An 11,277-nucleotide genomic window follows, 5' to 3' on the forward strand; every position below is an offset into this window, starting at 1 on the left:
CCACTGATTGACTGATGTGGTCGTGTTCAGGCCAAAGGTCAGGAAGAACCGGGGACCTAAATAGAAACTCTCAACTGGAACACTGGCCAAACGGAGAGGTAAGTAATCACTGTTTATTATTTTAAATTTAGACCCAACCTAAAGGAGAAGACAATAACTTGAACACCCCTTACACTCGTAGAAGACTACGGAGCAACACTTAAACCTCTTCTTCTCTCATAGCCAACCAGAACAAGTGACATTACTTTCTCCACCACCCAAGACCACTGGAGAAGTCTAAATTAGTATAAAATGTGTCTTAACCTGGATGTTTCCAAATGTCTATGTCATCTTCTTGTCTACAAATACCATAAACGTTCATATGGATGATGAGGACCACAGTAAGAAGATGAGGTACCTTCATGCCATAAAACAGAACATATACGACTTCATAATTATAGCTTAAGCAAGTTTAGCTTAAATAACTCACATTGAAATGTTTTTATACCATTTTCCTTGGTTTTTTGATAATCTTTACTATACAGTTTTTAACGTCCTTATTCCTGATGCTGTAGATGATGGGGTTCAACATTGGGGTGACCACCGTATAGAGAACAGATGCCGTCTTGTCTGTCTCTACAGATTGGGAAGATCGAGGCTGAAGATAGATGGACATGAGGGTTCCATAGTAGAGGGCGACAACCATGAGATGGGAGGCACAAGTAGAAAAGACCGCATGTCTTCCCCGCGAGGAGTGGATCTTCAAAATGGTGGAGATGATGTACACATAGGAGATTAAAGTCAAAAGAAAAGCACATAGAACAATGATCCCGGCTGCTACATTCATGGCTATTACATTAAGCCAAGGATCTATGCAGGACAGTCGTAAGAAGGGAGGTACTTCACAAAAGAAATGGTTGACATGATGAGACCTACAGAAGGGAAGTCTCCAGGTAAGTGGAACTTGTATAGAGGAGTTTATGAACCCAACAATCCATGGTATTATGGCTAAGATGATACAAAACCTGAAGTTCATAATACTGCTGTAGTGCAATGGTCTACAAATGGCTACAAACCTATCATAAGCCATAACGGAAAGTAAAATGCACTCTCCTGCCCCAAGGACTAAATAAAAGAACATTTGGAAAGCACAACCCCCTACTGAAATACTCTTGTCTTTGGATAGCGTGTTTTTCAGGATTACAGGAACAATGGTGGTGGAAAAACAGATGTCCATGAAAGAGAGGTTACACAGGAAGAAGTACATAGGAGTGTGTAACGTTGGGCTGATCCTCACTGTAATTAGGAGAAGACAATTTCCAGACAAGGTAATAATATACATCACCACGAATAGAAGGAAACCTATAACCTGCATCTGAGGGACAGTAGATAATCCGAGCAGGAAGAACCAACTTGGGAGTGTTTGGTTGGAGTTCTCCATAGAATTTTTAGAACCTTAAAGAACAAATTGGAAGAAGTTGATTATATTGAATTAAGATGGAAATAGTTACAGGATTTAGGAGGATGTCCAAGTGCAGATATAGTAACATAGTTGACAAGAATGGAAAATACACAAGTCCATCAAGTCCTACCTTTAAACCTACCAAAAATCCGGTGGCAGCAACTTCAATAGTTTCAAAGTTCTTACTGTAAAGAAGACCTAGTCCTGACCTGAATCCTATTGAGATGTAGTAGTGCAACCTGCAAAGGACTTACCTCCACAAAATGGGACTTCCAGGAACTTGGTGACTTTGGTGAAGTATATTATTTGAACATTTCTTCATGGCTTCTTCATTCTTTGAAAATCAAAATAAAATTTTAATTACAAATTTTAAAAAAATGCAAAGGATGTCAATGGCATGTTATAGATAGAAAGAGATGAGCTGAAGGTTGATCTTTATATAGACGATGAATTCTACATTTCTATCATTCCCAAAAGTGTGAGACGTAGGTTATCCAAGGTAAAAAAAAAAAAAATCCTCAGGTTAATTATGACTAAAGATTACTGTGATTTTTTATTTATTTTTTTTAAAGAGAGGAAACTTTTTAATTGGTTCCCTGAAGGTATTTAGCTTTAGATTATTACATTTGTTCTCCAAACTTTAATGTGAAGTTTGATGAAGATGTCAACTTTTTACTGTACTATACAGTACTTATTTTGCCCAGAGGCAGGGTCTTATCCAAAGATCTACCCCGCATGAAGACCGGTCATTTCGGCTGCAAAATGAATGCCATAAAAACAAAGCCCGTAAGAAAGTTGTGCAAACACATGTTTTTCATTTATTTCACACCATTTTGAATTTTTTTCAGCTGTCTAGTACATTGTATGGAATATTAAATGTTACCGTTATGAAGTCAAATTTCTCCCACAAAAATTAAGCCCTTATACAGCTATACAGATGGAGGGGCTTTCTCTATCTGTTCACCAGTAAGAGGACACACTTCCCATCTTATCTAAAAACATCAGGGTATGTAGACTGAGGTTTGTATATTGTGGTGTTTGATGGAGGAGGCAGAAAGAAGTCAATATAAGGTCAGTATAAAAAGTACAACCAATCCCACAAAAAGTAAGCCTGCAGAAAGCTAAACTGATGGAAAAATAGAATGGTATGTCTCAGAATTAATTTTATCAATACAACCTGTTTTTATTGTGCAAAATATGTGAAACTATACAATGATACTTATTTGTTAGTTCTGTATATGTTCCCATTAATAGCTTAAAGGTAACTTGTTATTTTTTGCTGAGTTTTTTTTTATTTACGTTTGCACCTTCAGCACCCTAAAATGATACACTGAAAAATACATTTACCCTCACTAAAACCAATCCCTTCTATAGCTATGCCAATGAAAAAAAAATAATTAAAAAAACTGCCTTTTGTATCATGACAATGAAAAGTGAAAAAAACAGAAAAAAAAACAAAAAAACTTGGTCCTCATAGGGGTTTACTAGGATTGAATAGGAGGTGTATGGCCTATGATTGGGCCTCAGAGGTGACCTGGAGACCAGAAGACATAGTGACCTAGGAAGATGACCACCAGAACATCAGAAAATGCTGCAGTGAAGCCCAGTAAAGATAAGTTTTTTTTTGTTGTTGTAATTTTACACTTCTTCTCTTGGCTCCAATTATTATACTCTGGGACCCGAAGAGAATATAATAATAATAAACTATGCCCTTCCCTTCTGGTTCGCACTGAATTGCATTTCTCAGAGAACCAGTAACAAAATGAATCTTCTGAGGTTGCCTATCACTACTTACACCCATGAAATGTCCAAAAACTTTGGCAACTGAACATCAAAGAAGGAAAAATAGTTCCAAACTGATTTGTGTTTTTAAGAGATTTATTGTGAACTGGATATAGGGTTTCTATAAAAGCCTCAACTGCTTAGGAACGTACTGACCACAGTGCTGGGTACAGTGACATCCAGGTCATATGAGAAGGTCTTAGCCAGAATTGGACTGTCTTTTTTTAGTAATAGAAAATATATTTGGATTAGGGTTGAGACGATCTTGAGATTTCAGGATCATTTTTAAAATCAGATTTCCGATCATTTTCCATCCGAACCAGATCCCAATTCCGATCCTAATGCAAGTCAATGGGATTTTTTAATGAACGAAGATCAGATTTTAAAAACGATCCTATTCACTACAAAGCGTGAAGTCCAAAAAATTGAAGACTTAAATTTTTAAACTCCATGCTGTATAGTAATTAAAAAATCTGCTGGCTACTTAGTCCCCCCTGCTGTCTGGTTACCTGCACAGAACCGCTGCCACCTCCCCTCCCATTGGTTACGCCGCTTCCTGGAGCTCCGGCCTGTTGTTCTCTGTCTGTTTCTCTCCTCTCTCATTCAGATGCTGGCAGAGCGCCGTACACAGCCCCCCTCCCTAGTAAATCACTCATGTCTCCCTGCCCTGTAAGCGCCCACACTCTCCTAAGCCACTACAAGCCCCACCTACTCCCAGCATCAGTAAAACTAGCCTAGGGGGCGAGGGCACGCACGACACTCTCCCAGCGTGTGAATGAGAGAGAACAATGGCCCAGAGCTCCGGAGAGCAGCAGCGGTTCTGTGCAGGTAATTTACAGTTAAGTTAAATTAAGTTGCAGGTAAGGGTTGAGAGATCGTGAAATTTACTTAAACAATGATTGGGATCCGATCTTTTCCGATCTTGATCGCTCAACCCTAATTTGGATAGTGCTCTGCATTGCTCTGGTTACCCGATATGTGACCATTGAATTCAATATTCGGCTACAGTGGTCACTGAAACCTGTATATTTCCGACTCCATTCCATACATCAGAGAACCAGGAATATGACATCCATTTATACCAGACTATACCACAGTTATACTGTATTATCTCCTTGTTACGATCAGCAGGATATATTAAAAAAATTAAATGAAATAACATACTACGGAGCCAGTGGTGAACCTAGCCTTTCTGCTGCCTGAGGCGGATGACAGAAAGGCACCCCCCCTTTTGTGGTGACTTACCGGAGACGTCCCTGACTAATCGCTCATTTAACGTCTCTTCCCTCTGGACTGCTGTGACCACTTCTTCCAGCATGTGATTTGTCTGTGTAAAGTTTGCACAGACATCTTTGACTCCTCACTTCTCCAGGCACCTGACCCATATTGTCCTCACCTACACAAAGCCCCTTAAAGAGGACCTTTCATGAGTTGAGGCACATGCGGTTTTATATTCCGCTGGAAAGCCGACAGTGCACTGAACTCAGCGCACTGTCGGCTTTCACAGTCTGTGCCCCTAGTGAAGAGCTATTGGTGCTGGTACTGTAGCTCTTCACAGTCAGAAGGGCGTTTCTCACAGTCAGTCAGGAACGTCCTTCTTCCCAGCAGCGCCTATAGCGCTGTACTGTGAGAGCATGGAGGAACGCCCCCCCAGTATTTGTCTATGGACAAGCACTATCATGAGGGGAGGAGGGAAAGCCGACAGTGCGCTGAATTCAGTGCACTGTCGGGTTTCCAGTGGCATATAAAACCGCATGTGCTCCAACTCATGAAAGGTCCTCTTTAAATAGTGCCCAATATTAATAATACCCCCCTATATTAATAATGCCCCTAACAGTCCCTATATAACCTCCCCCCCTTGTATTAATGATATGCAGTATTTATATAAGGGCTGTTAGGGGCATTATTAATACAAGGGGGGAGGGTTGGGGTGCTGGGGAGGGAGGCTTTTGAATGTCTGTCTGGCCCTTCCTTGGGCTTAAAGGGCTGTTGCTTTTTCCACCCACTTGAAATTCTTGCGCTGGGGGTTAACACGAGCACTACAGTCTGTAGTGCTCCTATTAACCCTCAAGTGCAAGAATTACAAGTGTGTGTGAAAAAAACAGTCCTTAAGGGCCAGAAAGACATTCATAGCCCCCCTCCCCCAGCACCATCATCATCCTCATCATCAATCACTTTTATCTCTTTAACAGCAGCATACTCACTGCTGTCTGTTCTTCAGCCTGCACAGCGGTCTTGTGAGCCCCAAGCCAACGCTCGCTTCCCCTGCCGGGCTGGCGTAATGCTAAGTCAGTCCAGGACAGTTCGCACGCAGCTTGTCCTGGGCTGGCTTAGGTCAGTAAAAAGGCCACCCCCGACATAGCGCCACCTGAGCAGTCACCTCAGGTCGCCTCATTAGAGGTGCGGCGCTGTGCGGAGCCCTCTGGACTCTGACTGCTAACACCTAAGTGTGAATACGGTTTGGCAGTTAGTGTCACTTCCAGAAACCTAAAGTAACTGGGTGAGCTCTTGTTTAATATCACAGAGCCCCCTGTGCAGATCAGAGCAGCCGCTACAATAAACTTAAACTGTCTAGCCAGAACTCCTGGACTAGACAGAGACCAACTAAACCCTGTGTGCTTCCAATTCCCCCCAACCACCAAGGCAGCCACAGCCAAACAACTTGTCAGTGTGAATTCTGACTAAAAAGAACACAGCTATGGCCTACTGAGATATTTCAGACAACACACAAGGCAGCATGCTGCCCAACTAACAGTGGCATTGCTATCTCAGGGGTTATTTTCTAAATAGGCCTACTAATAATCGTTCAGGCAGGAACCCAAGTGCACGGGTTTAAGAAATGATCTTAGAGCGCCGGGCATCCAGACCAGCCCCTTATATAGATAAAGGGCGGTCACAAGCAAATAGCCCAGCTGCCCAATCCGAGTTTCCATTGGTCGACACCCCAGTCTGTCAAACAGTCGACCACGCCCGGCTGCTGCAAGGGAGGTTAACCCTTGCAGTGCTGGATTGTGCAGTGGAACAGGTAGCGACGCCCATATCATGGCCACACCTGCTTCACAATCCTAACACTCCTATACCACCAGGGAATTAGGCCTCTTATTGCACCCTAGAAGATAATGTGGCAAGCTATGGAACACAACAAGTATGGCTTCATTAATCTTTTCTGCTTTATTATAGTGTTACTAAGTTTACTTACGATAACTCACTTCAAAATATTTTGAGACAACTTTGCTTGGTTTTTGATATTCTTTATTATACAATTCTTAACCTCCTTATTCCTGATGCTGTAGATGATGGGATTCAACATTGGAGTGACCACCGTATAGAGAACAGATACAGTCTTGTCTGTCTCCACTGAGTGGGAAGATGGAGGCTGAAGATAGATGGACATGAGGGTCCCATAATAGAGGGTGACAACAATGAGATGGGAGGTGCAAGTAGAAAACACTGCATGTCTTCCTCGTGATGAATGGATCTTCAAAATGGTGGAGATGATGTACACATAGGAAATCACAGTCAATAAGAATGAACATAAGACAATGAGCCCGGCAGCCACATACATTGCTACCTCATTAAGCCAAGGATCTCTGCAGGACAATCGTAAGAAAGCTGGAATTTCACAAATGAAATGGTTGACATGATGAGTCCTACAGAAGGGAAGTCTCCAGGTGATGGTCACTTGTATGGAGGCGTTTATGAGACCAACAATCCATGGAACTAGGGCTATAATAATGCAAAATTTCATGTTCATAATACTGCCGTAGTGCAATGGTCTACAAATGGCTACAAATCTGTCATAAGCCATAATGGCAAGCAAGACACATTCGGCTACCCCAAGTACTAATGAGCAGAACATCTGGAAAACACAAGCCCCTACTGAAATACTCTTGTCTGTGGAGAGAGTATTTCTAAGAGCTATTGGAACTATGGTGGAGGAGAAACAAATATCAATGAAAGAGAGATTACTCAGGAAGAAGTACATAGGAGTGTGTAACGTTGGGCTGATCCTCACCGTAACGAGAAGAAGACAATTTCCTGCCAATGTAAAAATATACATCACCACGAATAGAAGGAAACATATAACCTGCATCTGAGGGATAGTAGATAATCCGAGCAGGAAGAACCAATTTGGAAGTGTTTGGTTGGAGTTTTCCATGGAATTAACCTGAATCCTTAACAAAGAACAAAAATGAAGTTATTTAATAGCTTTGAATGAGCGTGGAAATAGTTGTGTACGGCATGGAAACCCTCTTCAAATATGAATTGCATGGAATTAATTTTACTGTAAGAAAAAATAAATAAATAATAATTAATATAGTAATAATAAAGCCCCCAATGCTGTCTGAAAACTCATTTACATATGGAAGAAAGAAGAAATTTCTCAGGAACGGATCAGAAAAATAAAGGTAAGAGAAGAATAGCCTTTAACACAATCCCTTTAACAAACAGAACTACAGAATAATAGTGGAGCGAAGATTAGTTCCTTAATTTTAGGCAGATAGTCAGAGAAATCATAGGAGTAGGTGGAGGGAGAATTTCTGCTCTGTGCTTTGTTGTCAGTGTGTGTATCACATACACCCTTTCATTGCCAATAATCTAATTTTAAGGTTTTTTTTACTATAGAGATTTTTTTTTGTTATAAAACAGTGTTAGATTTGAAATTGCTCATTAGCATTATTGTATGTTACTGTACTGTGATCTGTGACTGTCCACTGAGTGTCTTTCATTTTACTGACAAAGTCATTCCTTTTAGTGAAAAAGGTACGTCCAGTCAGAACACAGTAGCTGCACGGAAATTGTGCAGCTGCTGAAGCTGGGAGCCGGCTGTAACTTCAGCCGGAGCTCCCAGAGAGATGGCAGGGAAGGTTTATTCCCTTCCCTGCCATCTCGATCACTGTGTATACAGCGCTCAATGAGCGCTGTATACACGGCTATGGGCTCCGCCATGATGCGGCCGCCCTCTGACCCGGCGGTCACGTGATCCGCCAGGAGCAGTGTCTTGCAAGAGCTGCTGGGTCCTACAGGACCCAGATCATCTCTGTATACTGTGTATACAGCGTGCAGGAAGATGTATTCCTCCTGCAACTGAGGCTAAATGTACCAGCCTCAATTGCAGAGGAAATCAGCCTCTGTAACAAAAAAAAAAAAAAAAAGTGATCAGATGTCCCCAAAGGTCTCTTATCACCTTATGGGGACACAATCTGAAAAAATAAAATAAAAATATAATAAAAAAGTTTTTAAAAAATGTAAATAAAATAATAATAATAATAATAATAATAATAATAATAATAATAATAATAATAATAAAAATACTAATACTCTAATAAAACACTGTTATTAAAGGCTATAGCCCCACCCCCAATGAAACCATACAAAATACAAATTACCGTAACAGAAAGGAAAAACTATTTTATAAAGTTTTTCAGTGACACTTTGTGTTATTAAATAAAAAATAATAATAAATTCAAAACCAGACAAAATTTCCCTCCTATTATGTTAATATTTTCCCCGAATATAAAAAAATTAAAACACATTCGAAAATAAAAACAACATATAAATAAAGTCCTATGTGTCCCCGAAAAAAGACGCAAAAATTAGTTGACTGAGACATACGGGTAAAGTGTTATAGCCCTCAAAATCGCACATACAAAAAAACCCGAAAATGTGTGTGGTCCTGGACCACAAATTGGCCCGGTACTGAAGTGGTTAACCAAAACATAACAAACCTCCTTCCCCCGACCAAAATAAAACAAGCTGATGCAGTATGTTATAGTCTATACTACAAAGTCACCACTCAGCCAGACATGAACTATTGCCTGGTCCATCACATTATTCCTTGCCATCCTTTCACTCATGTTGCCACAGGTACCACTACTGTCATTACTTAGTCAGACATGTCTTGTGGCCTGTTCTAGCATATTCTACTATACCACATAGTTGGTTTCAGGGTGCTGGCATAAAAAAATTATACTTAGAAAAAGGTCACCATGTAAAAAAAAATCCCTATGCCATTGCATCTTTCAATGCCAACCCCAGGTTTCAGAAAATATTAGGACCTGGCTGATAAAACAGAGCAGGAAACAAACTAGCACTGTGAGATAGGTCCAAATGCCTTCAATAGCACCAGCTATGAGGCCAGGTGTACCTTACTAAATATGGTTGTCCAAGGTGTCAACACCAGAAACTGTAGGGTAAAATTTCCACTAACTGAAACCAAAACCAGAAGCCAAAATTAGTGTACAGGGCAGATTCAAGAGATGGCCAGTTCCAAGAGATTTTGTTAAAGGCAGAATCAAAAGCCAATAAAAATAGATATCCAATTCAAAGCCTAGGATGAATTCTGAGCGGTAACGTCAAAGGCAGAATCAGCAGACTAATGAATAACCAGAAACAATCCGAGGATAAGGATGAAGCAATCCAATACACATGATCAGGGTTCAGACTAGAGTACTAAATTAGCAGGCAACCTGGTTCAGGAGGGAGGGGTCTTATATAAGTCTTCTCATCTGTAAACTGGACAAACCCAGAGAACTTCTGATAAAGAAGCAGAGGCTTCTCAGGTTGATACGGAAACCATAAGGCTAAGTTCAGACGGAGTATTTTGGTCCGGAATCTGAGGCGGAGGCCGCCTCAGGTTCCGGTCCTAAATATGAGGTAGCCATGACTGGATGCTGATGCAGTGCACCCAGCACTGCGATCTGCATTAGGCCCAAATGAATGGGCTTAGTTAGGAGTGTCTTAAGGCAGATTGCACCTCGCGAATCCGCCTGAAGAATGGGAATGTCTATTCTTTTTTCCGGGAGCCGAAGAAGGAAACGACCGTCTCCCATTGAAATCAACGGGAGCCGTCTTTTTGGTCAAGATTTTGAGGCGAATACGGCCTCAAAATCCTGACCAAAAATCTCTGTGCGTACTCAGCCTAAAGGAATAGCAGCTGAAAATCCTGACTACAGGGTTCTGACTCCATATGCAATTTCTCTATGTCGTACAGCTATAATAGTCAGATTTTTTTTTTTTTGTCCTGTTAAAGATTTTGTTGAACGTTATACACACAGGTCTACTACATCTGTATATAAAGATGGAAGCAATACGTCTATGTGAAACAAAAACTGTTAAAATGTCTACATTTTTTATTTTTATTTTCAGTGTTTTAAGTATTAACTTATTACCATTTCAATGAAACCTGCAAAGTACTTACAGTATCTAGAATCAAATGTAACTTCCAGAAACCTAGTTACTTAAATTCACAACCAGGAAAGAAAGGAATGGTCACTTTTCACATTGAAGATATTGAATGGAGATCAGGAACGTTCAATAAGAGATGTGGCGCCCCCTGGAGAGGATAGACCATCAGTATAAGGTCACAGATAACACATGTACTTGTAATATTACACCTTTTGTCTTTTTACCTACCTTAGGACCATCTGGGCATTAGTTCAATACCAATTTCTAACAAGAGAATGGAGGAGGAACAAAGTGTTTCTTGAAAGTGAATCTTGAATTTTTATAGAGATATTCTTCATGGGTGCTTTTGTTTCTTCATTACTGTGGCTCCACTTCAGTCGTTCTTGATGGAATGACTTAGTCTCTAAAAGCAACAAAGCCAATGAACACTAACATTGACGTACTATATATATAGATGACACAAATAGCTTCTCCGTGCTAATGAGTAACTGGGGATTTTTAAGGGTGGCTGAAGCTTCCATGTGTCTCCTGACACTCACTTATATGAAGAATAAGAAAGTTTAGTTATTTCTAGATATTAATAATTTATATATTTTCTTAGTACTTAGTTATTGGAAAATGTAGCAAAAGTCGGGCATTTTATAAAGCCAGCCATTTTGTAGGGTGATGCAAAGACAGTGAGTAAAGTCTATAGTGTCAGTACCTTATATATCAGAGTTCGGGTTGAGCTGATCTTGAGATTTCAGGATCGATTTTAAAATCCGATTTCCGATCATTTTCCAACCGATGCTAATCCTGATCGCGATCGTGAAATTTGCTCGATCGCCGATCAGGATCCGAACTTTCCCGATCCCAATCGCTCAACC

General features: G+C 40.5%; 2 protein-coding genes across 2 annotated transcripts; both read right to left on the minus strand.

The window, feature by feature from the left end:
* Nucleotides 1-298: 298 nt before the first annotated feature.
* LOC142213385 (olfactory receptor 5B21-like) lies at nt 299-1,420 on the minus strand. The gene is made up of 2 exons (XM_075281701.1): nt 488-1,420; nt 299-397 (listed from the first exon to the last, which is right to left on the minus strand). The coding sequence occupies exons 1-2, from the start codon at nt 1,418-1,420 to the stop codon at nt 299-301; spliced, it is 1,032 nt and encodes a 343-aa protein (XP_075137802.1).
* A 5,008-nt stretch (nt 1,421-6,428) lies between these two features.
* LOC142213386 (olfactory receptor 2G3-like) lies at nt 6,429-7,388 on the minus strand. Its single transcript, XM_075281702.1, has one exon. It carries the CDS (start codon nt 7,380-7,382, stop codon nt 6,429-6,431), a length of 954 nt encoding a protein of 317 aa, XP_075137803.1. The 5' UTR covers nt 7,383-7,388.
* Nucleotides 7,389-11,277: the final 3,889 nt, after the last annotated feature.

Source organism: Leptodactylus fuscus, chromosome 7, assembly GCF_031893055.1.
Source record: "Leptodactylus fuscus isolate aLepFus1 chromosome 7, aLepFus1.hap2, whole genome shotgun sequence".
Classification (NCBI taxonomy): Eukaryota; Metazoa; Chordata; class Amphibia; order Anura; family Leptodactylidae; genus Leptodactylus; species Leptodactylus fuscus.

Bases quoted from the DNA above. Each gene is read 5' to 3' on its own strand.
- LOC142213385 (XM_075281701.1), bottom strand. From the start codon at position 1,420: ATGGAGAACTCCAACCAAACACTCCCAAGTTGGTTCTTCCTGCTCGGA. The intron at 398-487 runs GTATAAAAACAT...TATGGCATGAAG, and splicing joins TCAAAAAACCAAGGAAAATG to GTACCTCATCTTCTTACTGT.
- LOC142213386 (XM_075281702.1), bottom strand. From the start codon at position 7,382: ATGGAAAACTCCAACCAAACACTTCCAAATTGGTTCTTCCTGCTCGGA.